At 46.7% G+C, this 14,404-nt stretch overlaps 1 protein-coding gene and 1 pseudogene across 1 annotated transcript; one reads left to right on the plus strand and one right to left on the minus strand.

Moving 5' to 3' along the window:
• Window positions 1-1,503, minus strand: LOC127693664 (mitochondrial intermembrane space import and assembly protein 40-like; annotated as a pseudogene).
• Window positions 143-12,022, plus strand: LOC127693655 (tumor necrosis factor receptor superfamily member 22-like). Its single transcript, XM_052194678.1, has 6 exons — window positions 143-254; window positions 4,974-5,055; window positions 6,644-6,772; window positions 9,255-9,366; window positions 10,738-10,811; window positions 11,685-12,022. Exons 1-6 carry the CDS (start codon window positions 168-170, stop codon window positions 11,762-11,764), a joined length of 564 nt encoding a protein of 187 aa, XP_052050638.1. The 5' UTR covers window positions 143-167; the 3' UTR covers window positions 11,765-12,022.
• The last annotated feature ends 2,382 nt before the right edge of the window (window positions 12,023-14,404 follow it).

Raw genomic sequence — 14,404 nt, forward strand, 5'->3', positions numbered from 1 at the left:
AGAAAACTAGAAATTACCAAGCACTGATGGTGGTGGGAGGCGCGAGTAGGGGCGCTGAACCCGCCCAAGAGATTAGGCACCCAAAGGAGACGGGAGATGGGCGTGGCTTCATCTTAAAAAGGAAAGGGCTCCTCCCCCTAAAGCGGCAGGCGTGCTCGCACAGAGCCATGGTTGATTTCCGCCGGTCCGTCTTCAGTCTGAGTGGCTGGATCCTTTTGCTGCTGCTGCTGCACCTGCTGAATCTGCCTTTGCAGGTGAGTAGATAGGCCCTGGGGAACTGAGATTCGCGTCTGGGCACTGGATCCCCGGGCTACAGAGGAAAGCTACCGCCGGCGGTGAACTGGGCGCGGGCTGTGCTGTACACCAGGGTCAGCCTGGGCACCGCCTACCAACACCTCGGAACTTCGGCTACTCTTAAGTGGTCAAGAGTTGGGGGATTGGGGAGGGCGTGGAGCAGAGGCAGAGAAATGGCTAAGTGCTCAGACAGGAAAAGGGTGTCCCGCGGTCCGTCCCTGAGCGCTGGGATCAGGGGCCCCGCCTCAGTCGCAAGGCTCAGGGGCCCCGCCTCGCCTCTCAGTCGCAAGGCTCTCAAATTTCCATTTGAGCGCGCCTTGGATGGGTCCGGCCCGGCTGGTCTTGGAATAGTACTACTAACTACTACAAAAGGAACTATGTGGAAGGGATGGCTATGCCTGTTAAGTTTTCGTCCTGAGATCTCACCGTGTCTCTTTAATACTACACTGCAGTTAAACTAAGTTAGTGGGCAGCCTGATCTACATAACGAGGTCCAGGAGCGCCAGAGTGACACACAGAAAGGCTAAAAAACAAACGAACAAACAAAACTAGACAATCCTGTAAATGACATTTTGGTTACAACCAACTTATGACAATTTTCTTTCCTAAGAGTCTTTAAAAAAAATAGGACAGGTTCATGGAGGACACAGGTGCACACATCCCCTTTGCTTCAGTGTATAGGCCAAGACCCCCTAATCATTAAAATAAGTTATCTTGTATATTACAGTGCACAGAGGGAAAGAACTTTCACAGAGGTGACCAAAAGGCATTGTATAGAAAGTCCTATGTGAGTGGCAGCCATGTGGCCTTCAGGAGCTTGGCCCCTGCTCTCTGGCTGCAGAGACCCCAGCTGTCTCCTCCACCGGCTCCACTGGCTTTGCCTCCTCTTCCTCCTCGTCGTCTTGGGGATAGAGGCCCAGGTATTTCTGCATGCACTCTTGCATGGCCCGGAACTGGTCTATACAGCCTGATCCCTTGATATCCTCTGTGCTGTAGTGGAAGCAGGAAAGGACAGGCTTGGACTGCTCCCCACAGGGGCCGCTGGCCATTCCCCCAAGACATGGGCAATTCCAGTTAATATCTGTTAGGCAATAACAATCCGTCATCATTGGGGTCATCAGCCAACAGGTCTGCACTGCTAGGAGTTTCATGGTCTTCTTTGGTCACAAATATGATCCGACCCTTCCCTTCCTGCCCGCAGTAGGGCATGGTTGTTCCCAACTCTCGCAGCTCGCAGAGTCCCCGGGTGCCTGACCCCGCCTCCTCAGTCCTAGCAGGTGAGGCACTGAGGCCCACACGGACCCGCCCCCCAATTTTTTGTTTTATAAACCTGTAAGGATATCCGTTTGTGCAAGACACTTTGGTTAAAACAATAACAACAAAATAATCCTTAGGTTGCTCTAAAATAGTATTTGAGCAGTCAGAGACCACTTACATGTAATCTGCGATTTTTAAAACCACCTAGGGGCTAGCTGTGGCTGAGCGGCTTTTGCAGATACGGACCCAGCTTCCGTGGGAGATCTCCTATGCAACTCAGTGATGGCTTCAAAGTTCACAGCGCTTTGGGGGACTGCAAATAGATTCCACAGGTCCCCACCAGGGGCGGTGCCCAGCTTTCACATGGGATGGCGCTGGACCCTGAAATCTCTGCCCCTCCCTATTAGGCTTCTGGGGCTTCATGCCTGCCCAGGCACCGCCTGAGGAGTTTCGGTACTGCATTTTGTCCTCTAGAAATCCCCAAAAACAATCTAGACAATATTAGGTTGTTTTTTTTTTTTAGGACCTTGTAAAGAAAAGGTGATGGTATTCTCAAATAATGCCACAAAAAGAAGGTACTTCAAAGAAAAATTGAGGATGAGCTGGGCATGGTAGTACACGTCCTTAATTCTAGCAATTGAGAGGCGAGGTAGACAGATGTCTGTGAGTTTGGGGCTAGCCTGGTCTTCATAGTGAGTTCTAGAACAGCCAGAACTGTGTATGAGACACTGTCCTGTAAAAGTCAAAAATAAAGATTGAAGATAAGATCTCTTTAAAGATAATAATAAAGAAAACCAGACTATCCTCAAAGAACCTTGAAATTAAAAGAAAATTAGGAGGTATGTGTGGGGTATTTTGGCCTTTTGAGACAGGATTTCTCTGTGTAGCCCTGACTGTCCTAGAACTTGCTCTGTAGACCAGGCTGGCCTTGAACTCAGTGATCTGCCTGCTGGAATTAAAGACATGGGTATAAAGATATCCTAATAAATCTACTATCTGATCCATGATCACATCCTTCCTAGATGAAAGTACAGATGAAGCAAGCAAGCTTCAGGGGGAAAATAGTATCGCCTTCAGGGAAGCAATGATGATGATGGTGAAGACGTTACCAGGATGGAGATATTGAACCCAGGAACCCTAAAAAGAAGACTCCTGCCTGACGAGTCAAGGGCAGAATTCCTAACAGAATAAATGGGCAGAGACTACCAGAAAGCGATACACACACACACACACACACACACACACAGATAGATAGAGATAGAGATAGAGATAGAGATAGAGATAGAGATAGAGATAGAGATAGATATAGAGAGATACTAATCTATGAACCAGAAAATCCTGTGGCCAAGGAGTTTCTCTTGCTGAAGGCTCAGAGCCACAGGAAGATGAAGATAGTTGTGAGGATGACCCCAGCTAGCTCTGAGATCAGAGCACAGTGGTAAGGATGAGTGAGGTTAACTCCCATCGATATATAGATGGGTCCTAAGGGTTGCTGCTGTGGAGAATTATTTGCCAGAGTGTGTACCATGCAAATATAAAGAAGTGAGCCTTGGCGCTCAGTGTTTTTGTTTGTTTTTGTTAAGAGTTCAATTGATTTGTGTGCTTAGTTTGAGCCCGAGGCAGGTCACTCAGAGAAGGAGTGGGGAAGAGATAGAATGTGCTGGGAGCGCACTAGCTGTTCTACATGTATCATTTAATCTCACAGCCCTAAGTAGTACGTATATTATTATCCCCATTTTACAGATGAGAAAAGTGAGACATGATGATGGTAAATAGTGAATTACCTATTAATTTATAGACTCTATTAACTTGTGTGATATCTTGACTCCACACATGTTCTTTCAATGATCTTATCAATGATCACCCCATCAAGTTTTGAGGTTTTGTTTTTGTTTTTTGTTTTTTGTTTTGTTTTGCTTGTTTTGGGGGGGTTGGTTGTTTTGTTTTTGTTTTTTTCTCTGTTTCATGTAGCATGTATCAGTATTTGGAGTGAATTAAAAAAAAAAAAAGTACTGGCTACTCTTGTAGAGTAAGATGGCTCAGTTCCCAGCACCCACATGTCTGTAATTCTAGTCCCGGGAATCTGATACCCTCTTCTGGCCTCCTCAGTCACTGCACACATGCAGGCACACACTCATAAACACAAATATAAATCTTTAAAATCATTTATTGCAGAGCCAAAAATATAGCACACTGCTAATTAATTAGTGCCTAGTGTAAGCCCTGGGTTTAATCCTCAGTACTAAATAAAATAAAATTATGTAATTTCTTTACAGTTACTTGAGGCTTTGAATAATGAAAGACCAAACAAAATTAGATTTTATTATTTTTATTGGTTTATTTATTTATTTATTTAAATATTTAATTTTTTTAGGTTTTGATTTTATTTATTTTATTTGTATAAGTGTTTCCTACAGGGTTGTTAAGAATGCTCCTTGCCTGCAATTCCCGAGAAGCCTGGAGATGGCGTCAGATTCTCATGAGCTGGAGTTACAGGTGACTGTGAGCCTCTCACATGGCTGCAGGGAACCAAACTCTGGCCTTTTGCAAGAGCAGCATATGTTTGTTTTTTTGTTTTCTGGTCTTGTTGTTTTAAGACAGGATCTCACTACATAGCCCTGACGATCCTGGAACTCACAGTGATTCACCTTTCTTTGTCTCCTGAGTGCTGGGATTAAAGACGTGTGACACTCTGACATGCTCTTAGCTGCCGTCTGTCCGGCCCACGAAATACATCTAAAGCTTTTGGATACTTAGAGAAATAGTATGTGAAGAAGGTGACTTAAAAGAAAAAGAACAGGGGCTAGAGAGATGGCTCAGAGGTTAAGAGCACTGACCACTCTTCCAGAGGTCTTAAGTTCAAATCCCAGCAACCACATGGTGGCTCACAAACATCTGTAATGGGATCTGATGCCCTCTTCTGGTGTGTCTGAAGACAGCGACAGTGCTCACATACATGAAATAAATAAATCTTTTTAAAAAAGAAAGTAAGAAAAAACAAAAACCAAGGCAGAGCTCTCACTCCTTTGTCCCTTTGCAAGTTGTTGGTGCCTCCATCTGCAGCCCCACCATAGAAAGCCGCCATCAAAGCTTGAGGTTTGGATGACAGGATCCTAGTAGGTCACAAGTTGTGCTAGAAAATGTGCTTCTGGCTGCTAGAAGTGAACTAGGGATAGGGGGTGCATGATACTGCTGTGCAAACAGCCACGGGCCACTAGACTTGGCAGTGATGTATTGCACAACCTTCTCTGGGCAACTCCAGGCTTCAGAGTTTGACAGCACAGCATCAGCTACAGCATAGCATCAGAAAGTCCCTGCTGCACTCTGCACAAAGAGGCCCCGCCTTGGTACTTCCTTTTCCACCATCACCATTTTCTGGAGTTATATAAATATAAGCTACCCCTGTCCTTTTCCACCCACAGGTAATTGCTATGCTAGGATTACACTCCTGCGCCCCTGATGAATACTGGTCTAAGCACTTCTGCTGCAAGTCCTGTCCTGCAGGTGAGTTCTTCGCTGGAACTCAATGCCAGAGCATAGACATGGGTGGCCTTTGAAGCACACCAGAGGCTATACAAGATGAGGATGGTACGGACCAGGGAGCTCAACTCAGCCACTGCCTACATTTTCAAACTCTAGGAAGTGCTTCCTAACCCAGGTACACAGAGTGGCACCCCTCCCCAAAGGAGGCCCTCTGTGTGTCCAAGAGCGTTGGTGTGAGTATTTATAGGAAGGCCTCACTAGTGTAGGGTCATCCAACTATCCATCCTGCAAGGCATGCGTTCTATGCCCATATCCAAATGCACCCAGCTGAGAGGAAAGTTCAGAAAAGGGAGCTGGGAGGGTTAATTTCATCTACTTGTACTTGCCATGGGTGCCAGGGTACCCCAGCCCCCACTGCCACCACTTCCAATGGGGAAAGTGGAGCTGGAACATCTTTTTGTTGTTGTTGTTGTTTGTTTTTTGTTTTTTATTTTTTGAGCCAGGGTTTCTCTGTGTAGCCCTGGTTGTCCTGGAACTCACTTTGTTGACCAGGCTGGCCTGGAACTCAGAAATCCGTGCTGGGGTTAAAGGTGTGTGCCACCACCACCCAGCCCAGTTGGAACATCTTAAGTAGCTTGCTGTGGTCACACTCTATCTTGGTGGCAATGTCTGCCCTTGTTCTTATGCCCCCCCCCAAACCCCCACCCGCATGCGTCCCATATCAGGAAACCCTGGCTGTATAATTTTTTTCTGGGGAGATGTGAATACCAACTCTTCACTCCAGATAGCAGGAAGTGACAATAGTCAATGGGAACAGACCAAAGAAGAGACTTACCCGAGTGTGGTTTGGTGAACCATTGAGTTTATTGGGGTCGCCTCCAGGCCCATAGCTGACTAAGGTAACTGCATGTTTTAATATTACCTTAGAGAGACAACTTATTAAAGCTGTATGCCCAAAGCTCTCTGCACAACTTACATGGAGCCAGAGTCTCTTTTCTAGAGATTGTTAAAGTGTTCTATGGCTATGAAAAGACTCATTCCCTGACCACAACTTTTATACAGGAAGACATTTAATTGGGACTGGATTACAGTTGAAAAGATGTAGTCCGTTATCACAATGGCAGGAAGCCTGACTGGAGGTAGTTCTTGGGATAGATAAAACTGCTGCTGAGGAAGTGGCTGAGAGTTCTATGTCCATATCCAAAGGCAGCAGAAAAAGACAAACACTGAACCCTGGCTGCCTGGACCCTTGAAACCTCAAAGCCCGGCCCCAGTGACACACTTCCTCCAACAAGGCCACATCTCTTAATCCTTTCAATCCAATCACTCTCCCTGGTGACCAAGCACTCAAATATAGGGCCTATGGGACTCCAGCAGGGAGCCAGGAGCCCATTCTACTCACCCCAGGCTAGCTTGGTGCCTAGTTCTCTGAGGGTCAGTATCCACAGGACTCGGTGTAGCTCAGGGAACCAGCAGCCCTTAAGCAGTTTGTGACAGCCCAGAGACTATTTTGAACTTGTGCTAAAGATATTAAGCCTACCTAGAGCAACACAGCCCCTTATCCCTGTGTGGGTGGAGCAAGGCTGATCCCATCTGCCCCTATCCCCAGGTATGTTCGTCCACGAGCCCTGCACGATCCCCCATACACAAGGACAGTGTGAGACTTGTCACCCAGGATCGTTCACGGAAAGAGATAATGGCCTGGATGATTGTATGCGTTGCTCCACCTGTGATAAAAGTGAGTATGTGACTGAGCAGAGGAGGACTTGCTGTGAAGCCCGGCAAGCGAGTCAAAAGCACATTAGTCCAGTACCGGGATAGAGGGTCATCACTGATGGGTGCCAGGATGCAGCCAGAGAGTCCCCACTGACATAAAACTTGTTTCTTACTGATGGGCATGGTTGTGCAACATTTAATCCCAGCACCCAGGAGGCAGAAGCAGCTGGTCTCTGAGTTGGCCACCCTGTTTATACAGTGAGTTCCAGGGCAATTCCAAAGACTACAGTGAGACCCTGTCTCAAAATCAAACCAAGGCAAAGTTACTCATGATGAGTAAGAGGAACTCAGTAAAAACAATCTCAGAAAACAGCCTTCTGCCTTTTTTTTAAAGATAATTTTTCTCCTAATTGTCAATTGAATTAGTAACTTAGTAAAGTTAGTGCAGAAGTTAGTGAAGCACATGCAGGTACCTAGAAAAAAAATCACCCCTCTGTTGATAAGCAGGCATGTGTGCAAGTTTGCAGGCACAGAGAAGAGCATAAAGAGTAGACCAGAGGGCATGTGGATCTGGGGAAGCAGCAGAGAGATGAGGCCCATGCCTGCAGAAGTCTTGACAGGATACAGAAACGTAATAAAACCTTTTCTCAGAAACTTTAAGCAGGCAGAGCATGATGGCATATGCCTTTAATCCCAGCACTCTGGAGGCAGAGCTCTGTGAGTTCAAGGCCAGCCCGACCAACATAGTGAGTTTAAAGACAGCCAGAGCTACATAGTGAGACTTGGTCTCAAACAAAACAAAATAAACAAACAGACTGTAAGCAGTTGCTGGAGGAGTGGAAGCAGCTCAGTGATAGAATGCTTGCCTCGTATGCAAAAGACCTGGGTTTGTTCCCTGGCATAGCGGACGAGGGGCGAGGATTCTGTTTTGTGTGTGCATGCATGTGTGTCTACGTACACATTCCCATGCCACCGAATCATGTGAAACTAAGTGGCAAATACTACAGTGTCTGGTGCTTCAGCCCTGCCATTTGCACCCACTAAGCATAGAGATGGAAGCAGGCTGAGTATAGCAGCACATATCTTTTGTCTCAGAGCTTGCAAGGCAGATTATAGAAAGGACACTTTAGTGTGCCACCTAATTGTAGAAATTAGGTTCTGGTTCTTCTTCCCAGCTCCATGCTCCCAGAAATAAGACTCGTACTCAAAATATATTTACAAATACCATATAGCTAGGCTCTTCTCTGACTAGATCATAACTTAGAATAATCCATTCGTCTTAGTCTGCATTCTGCCACATGGCTGGTTACCCATGCTCAGGTACCATGTGTCTCCTCACATCTTCCTGGACCAATCTCCTGCCTGTCTCTATCCCAGAATTCTTTCTCTCTCCTGGTTGCTCCCCCTCCTGTTTCTTGCCTAAGTCATGGGCCATCAGACTTATTATTGACAGGTGCCACATCCATTCAGACATAAGATATTCTTTCTACACAGCCTGATCTATGTTGTGAGTTCTAGGACATCCAGGACTACACAGAGAAATATTGTCTCAAACAAAACAAAAAAGACAGCCGGGCAGTGGTGGCATATGCCTTTAATCCCAGCACTTGGAAGGTAGAGGCAGGCGGATTTCTGAGTTCAAGACCAGCCTGGTCTACAGAGTTCCAGACAGCCAGGGTTACACAGTGAAACCCTGTCTTGAAAAAACAATAACAAATAAAAGCAAATAATCCAGGGGCATGCAGTAATTCATGGTATGCAATTACAACCTCTCTTGCATTAATAAACTTCTTTAAAAAAAATACAGAGCCATAACCCATGATCACAGATCCCTGATACTGTAAGACTTCTGCAGAGAACTGGGCTGAGAGTCCTCCTCTCCTGTGCTTCCTGCTGTCCTCTGAAAAGGGACACTGCCTAGCTTCAGAGAACTGTGAGAGGTGGCATTTATAGCTTGAGTGTTTATGGTGCACTGAACTATAGGCACAAGGTTAAAATAGAAGACCCCAATGGGAGAACCATCTTCTTTTATATGCCATTGCATAAGTCTCAATTAAGAGAGGTGTACACCTGAGCCCAAGGACCCACCAGGGGTCTGGGCACATAGTCACTATGTGTTCTTCAGAAAACAATAAGGTGATTAAATAAAGCACCTTCAGAGATGTCAGATGGAGACGGTGGCCTCCTGGAGAGGGAACCTTGTCGGGCAGCAGTGGGCCCACAGATCAGGGCCACCCCTGATGGAGTCCTCAGGGCAGTTTGATGCTGTGGCACAGGATGCTGAACAATGGACGTCCCAAGCCATCATCTCAGGTCTGGGTACCACCCTGGAGGCCGGAGGATGAGGATACCCCCAGCAGTGCTGTTTAGCACTCAGTACATCTGTTAATGGGAACGTGAAGCTTTTACTGGGACACACTGTGCTCCTTTCAGGTGATGGTGGGTCTGTGTGCATATGTGAGGGTTCTCACCTCAACCTGACCCTATTCCTCCCTGGATTGCAGACCAGGAAATGGTGGCCGACTGCTCTGCCACCAGTGACCGGAAATGCCAGTGCCAAACACGTCATTACTACTCTGACCCAGAATCTCCAGAATCGTGCCGCCAATGTACCAAGTAAGTACGGTTGTGGCCTGGGAAAGGGGTAGCTTTGTACGTTGCCTGAACAGCCTCCAGTATCCAGGGAGAGGGACAGTTGGTATCATACTTTGGCAGATGACATTGTGTGGTGGAGACTTTGTGGTCTTGGTGGTACATGACTTTTGTTTTTGTTTTTGTTTTTTTCAAGACAGGGTTTCTCTGTGTAGCCCTAGCTGTCCTGGAACTCACTCTGTAGACCAGGCTGGCCTCGAACTCAGAAATCCACCTGTCTTTAAATCCAAGTGCTGGAATTAAAGACACGCACCACCACCACCAGGCTTTTTGTTTGTTTGGTTTTTGGTTTTTCTGTTTGGTTTGGTTTGGTTTGGTTTGGTTTGGTTTGGTTTGGTTTGGTTTGGTTTGGTTTGGTATAGGACTTCTTGCTGGAGATCTCCATGACTAATGTCCCTTGAGAGAAAGCAGACAACACCTGGCAAGGGACTAGGTTTTCCTGAGTGATGTCTTCCAGAGGGGTCTTTGATGTATTTGGCTTTGGAAGGACTGGGTAATGCCTCATTCATTCTCAGGAAGGCAGGACCTGGCTAAACTGTGTTGGGAGTGGGGGGAATGCTGGGCAAGGTTTGGGGAAATCCTGTGGTTTCACCCCTCAATAAAAGACAGTTACTGCTTCACTGAGTCTTTTCAGAACAAGGGGCCACTCCTCCATTCTTCTTGTACCTCATTTGATGTGTGGATTATGTTTTGGGTATTCCAGTTTTCTAGGTTAATATCCACTTATTAGTGAGTGCATCTGAAAAGACTCAGTGAAGCAGTATAGAGCAAAATCAGAACAGGGAAATGGGAAGGGTTAGGTGGGAAAACGGGGAGGGAAGGGGACTTATGGGACTTTCGGGGAGTGGGGGTCCAGAAAAGGGGAAATCATTTGAAATGTAAATAAATATATCAATAAATTAAAAAAAAATTGAGAACAATGAAAAAAAAAAAAAAAAGACAGTTACTCCAGTCAGATGGAGTTGTTGAGTCCTCAGACCACTAGGGGGCACCAGCACAAGCCACATACCTAGGAGTGTTATTGCTCTGGATAATATGAAATCTGAATCTCTTGAGAGAGGCCAAGCAGGCCTCTCCTTTTCCTCAGTCCAAGGCCACCAAAGAAGCTATGGACATCAATGGAGGAGGTGGTAAATGCCGTGTAGTAAGTGATAATCACATGATACTGTCTGAGATGCCAGTGGGGCTGGTGACAGCTGTGTGGCCAGAACACTTGTTTCAGGTCTTGGATCACGATGCTGCCTGATGGGGTATGGAGTGGCATCACTTTTCTGGACATTTGCTGCTGATGGCAGGAGGGGTCTGGCAGGAAGAACTGAGAGTGTCTCTCTGCAGGTGTCCCCAAGGAATCCCTGTCCTCCAGGAATGCAACTCCACAGCTAACACAGTGTGCAGCCTGTCTGCTTCAAGTAAGACACACTTATTTTTAATTACTTGGCTGGATGAAAATTTACATACCATAGCATTAACTGTTTCAAAGTGGACATCAAAGTGACACTGAATACCACCCCCTCTATCTGTTATACTATGTCCCCCAAAAGCATGTCTCTGTTAGGCCCTGACCCTCCCAGGATGATCTGCCTCAGTGGCCTATCTGAATGGCTCGTTCACAGAGGTAGAGTCATCGTGTGTAGCTCTTGTGTCTGGGTCCCTGAGCATAATGTTTTCTTTACATCTCTGGGTGTTTTGCTGCGTGTATGCCTGTGCCATGTGTGTGCAGGAGGTGTCAAGTTACCTGGGCCTGGAGTTACAGATGGTTGTGAGCCACCATGTGTGTGCTGGGAACTGAACCTGGGTCCTCTGAACCTGAGCACCCTAACCACTGAGCTACCCAAGCATCATGTATTAAGGCTGATCTAGGCTGAAGCTCTGTCGGGGCCTCATACATTTCTGTGGCTGAATTATCATGTACAACCCACATTGTCTCATTCCTGTGTTAATGGGATTTTTAATCATTCTTTATAATATGTAGACCAAACATTCAGTGGGGAAAGGACAGCCTCTTCAATAAATAATGCTATCGAAAGAACCTACACCTGTGGGAAAAAAAAATGAAACTGGAACTGTATTTAACAACGTATGCAAAAATGAGGGCTTGGGCTGAATCTCAGTGGTAGGGTATTATCCTACATGCATGAAATCCTAAATTCAATCTCCAGTACTGCCCCCCCCCCAAAAAAAAAGAACCAATAAATTCAACCGGGGCACACTGGCCATGGCCTTTAATTCCATCATTCTGTTCTTGAGTTGACCAAAATATTTCTTGTTTTTCCCACCTTTAGATCACAGAGACCGGCAGCTCCTACTGTTACCATCTCTGAGCGTACTAATTTTTGCCATTGTTGTCTACTATATCCTATGAAGATAAGGGTTCTACAGATGTCGTCTTAGCTATCATTTTATTGCTGTGAAGAGACACCATGGAGGCAATCTTTTATTATTATTATTATTATTATTATTATTATTATGTCTTAAACTTGATTTGGCCTCAAACTCACAGAGATCCGGACTAAGGTAACTCTAATAAACGAAAGCATTTCATTGGGACTGGCTTACAGTTTCAGAGGTTCTGTCCATTACTGTCATAGTGGGGAGCATGGCAGACATGATGCTGGAGAAGGAGCTGAGGGTTCTGCATCTTGATCTGCAAGCAGTAAAAGGTGACTGTGTGCCACACTCAACATAGCTTGAGCATAGGAGACCTCAAAGCCTGTCCCCACAGTGACACGTGTCCTCCAACAAGGTCATACCTCCTAGGAGTGCCATTCCTTATGGGCCAAGCACTCAAACACATGAGTTTATGGGGCCAAACCTATTCAAACCAGCACAGGTGTCATTTGCTGTATGAAGCTGTCTGGTAGAGGCCTTCCTTGGGAGTAAATAACAATTTAGATGAAGTCCTGGGAGTCAGGTATAAAAGAAACTCAGGACAAATGGTCAACTGTGGTTCCTATTAGCATATCAGAGAGCATGCCTTCCACCTTAACTTCTCGGGCTCACTGGCTTTCCTCCCCCAGCTTCTCAGTCCTGTATCACCCTGAAATTTTGGCCATGAGCCTTCTTGGTTCTCCCTCCCTTTTGGTCCTTACTTCTCTTCTTCTCTCACTCTTCACCTCCCAGCCCTTAAGGCCTGGGTCAGTCTGCTTGCCATGTTTAATCTACTACTTTCTCTCTGCTCTGGACTCTTCCAGATGCCTCTGACCATGCTCTCCCTCCTATCTACAATAAAAAGCTTCGCCCTCACCATAATTGGAACAGTCTTGTCCTCACTTGGTACACCTGGTGCCTGAAACCAAAGAGGAATATATGTGAGCCCCTTCCAAAGGGCGCAGCCTCTCCTAGCCAACCCACACTGTTGGCTAGACTACTTCCTACATAGTCTCCTAAGGTATGCATGTATGGATCACTTGTTTCTGCAGCCCTCCATAGATGTGTGGCCATCAGTCACATAAGGGCAATGCCCCAAGCCCCCCTCCACAGGGAGAGGATGTGACCACAGGTCACATAGGCTCAAGACAGAGATCTCCATTTTAATGAGGCACCTAGAGGCCTGAAGGGCTTAGCAAATTAAGCATTCCTTCCCAGACACTCCTCCCTGCAAATGGTATTTGATCTCAGGTCTATCTTGAGAAAAGGGTTACGGTTTTGGAGCAATGGAAAAAACTTTTGCCTAAAGAGACACGGCCATCTAATCTCCTGTAGAAGGCCTCTCTGTGCTCCCAGGTACAACTGCAAACATACCAATGACTTTCCCAGCAGAACCAGCCAGAGCTCCCCTCTTTCCCCAACTCAGGCCCAGCTAGATCCAGCCCTTGGGCTCCAACTCCGTTCTCAGCTCTTTCACGGCTCCCAGCAGCACCTGGGTGCAGAAGAGCCTGAGAACCAGATGGTCCTGGCCTCCCTACAGGCCCAGGCCCACAGACACACACACACACACACACACACACACACACACCCTGCTTCAAGCCAGCTCTGGCTGTCTCCATGCCTCAGACTGCCCCCCCCCCCACTGCTGGAGGGGTGTCCCTGGTCTTCCCTGTAGACTGACACCTGACAGGCGATGGTGTGGGATAAGCACAGTCAAAACACCCACATCCTGTGTCCCTGAGCAGCCCGAGCCCTGTGGTGGAGCAGACGGGATCCCATTAACCCTAAGGCAGGTAGAGGGTGCAGGAAGAGAGCAGCCAGTGGCTTAAAAGGTTAGGCAGTGGGTGGAAGATATTAGGGAGGAGGGTTGTCCTCTTCTGTGTCTCATCCCTCTGGAATTTGTGTCTGAGGGAAAGTCCAGAGGGGATGCTAGACTGTGGCAGGAGAGGTTTAAGCCATTTAGGTGGCTCTTCCACAGGTATTGCCAAGCCACAACATAGGGGGCTTTAGTTTAGATGTCCTTGTTGTCCAAAGATGATGGCCTGTGTGGAGTAAATCACAGTTAAATTGAAAGTGTCCTCGGAGGACCAATGTATCTTGAAGGTGTGCCATTTACGATGGTAGAGGGTCTTGAGTTTGCCAAGGTAGACTGAGAAGCTTTCTTCTGAAAAATCCTTAAAATGAAGAACAAGTTCAAAAGAGAACTGGATGGCCGAACCCATCTTAGAATCCAGGTCAGACACTGACACCAAACAGGAAAAGTGAAAGTAAGACCAGACACTAACAAATGCAGACAGAAAGTCCAGCCAGTGCAGAGAGATTGACAGGAGACACACGACAGGAGACACAGACAAGCCAGATCTCTCACCAAAAGGGACCAAAGGGAGCCTAAGGGGGCCAAAGACTCCTTATCCCCCCTAGACTCAGAAAGCTGTACCATGTTGAGTTTCTCTCAAGAGTCACCAGAAGCATGCGAAGCAAGAACCAAGAAAATCAGACTTAAATCCAGAGGTTTCCTTGAATCTGCCAATTCAAAGTATTGCCCTTGGGTATCAGGGGTGTCTTGGGATCCCAGAAGAGCTCCCAAAAGTTGTGAGGTCAGACAAAAATCCAATACCTAGGACACACTACATTT

Source organism: Apodemus sylvaticus, chromosome 1, assembly GCF_947179515.1.
Source record: "Apodemus sylvaticus chromosome 1, mApoSyl1.1, whole genome shotgun sequence".
Taxonomy (NCBI): Eukaryota; Metazoa; Chordata; class Mammalia; order Rodentia; family Muridae; genus Apodemus; species Apodemus sylvaticus.

Coding starts and splice junctions, on each gene's coding strand:
- LOC127693655 (XM_052194678.1), top strand. CDS start 168: ATGGTTGATTTCCGCCGGTCCGTCTTCAGTCTGAGTGGCTGGATCCTT. Junction 6,773..9,254: donor TTGCTCCACCTGTGATAAAA/GTGAGTATGTGA, acceptor CCTGGATTGCAG/ACCAGGAAATGGTGGCCGAC. Junction 9,367..10,737: donor TCGTGCCGCCAATGTACCAA/GTAAGTACGGTT, acceptor GTCTCTCTGCAG/GTGTCCCCAAGGAATCCCTG.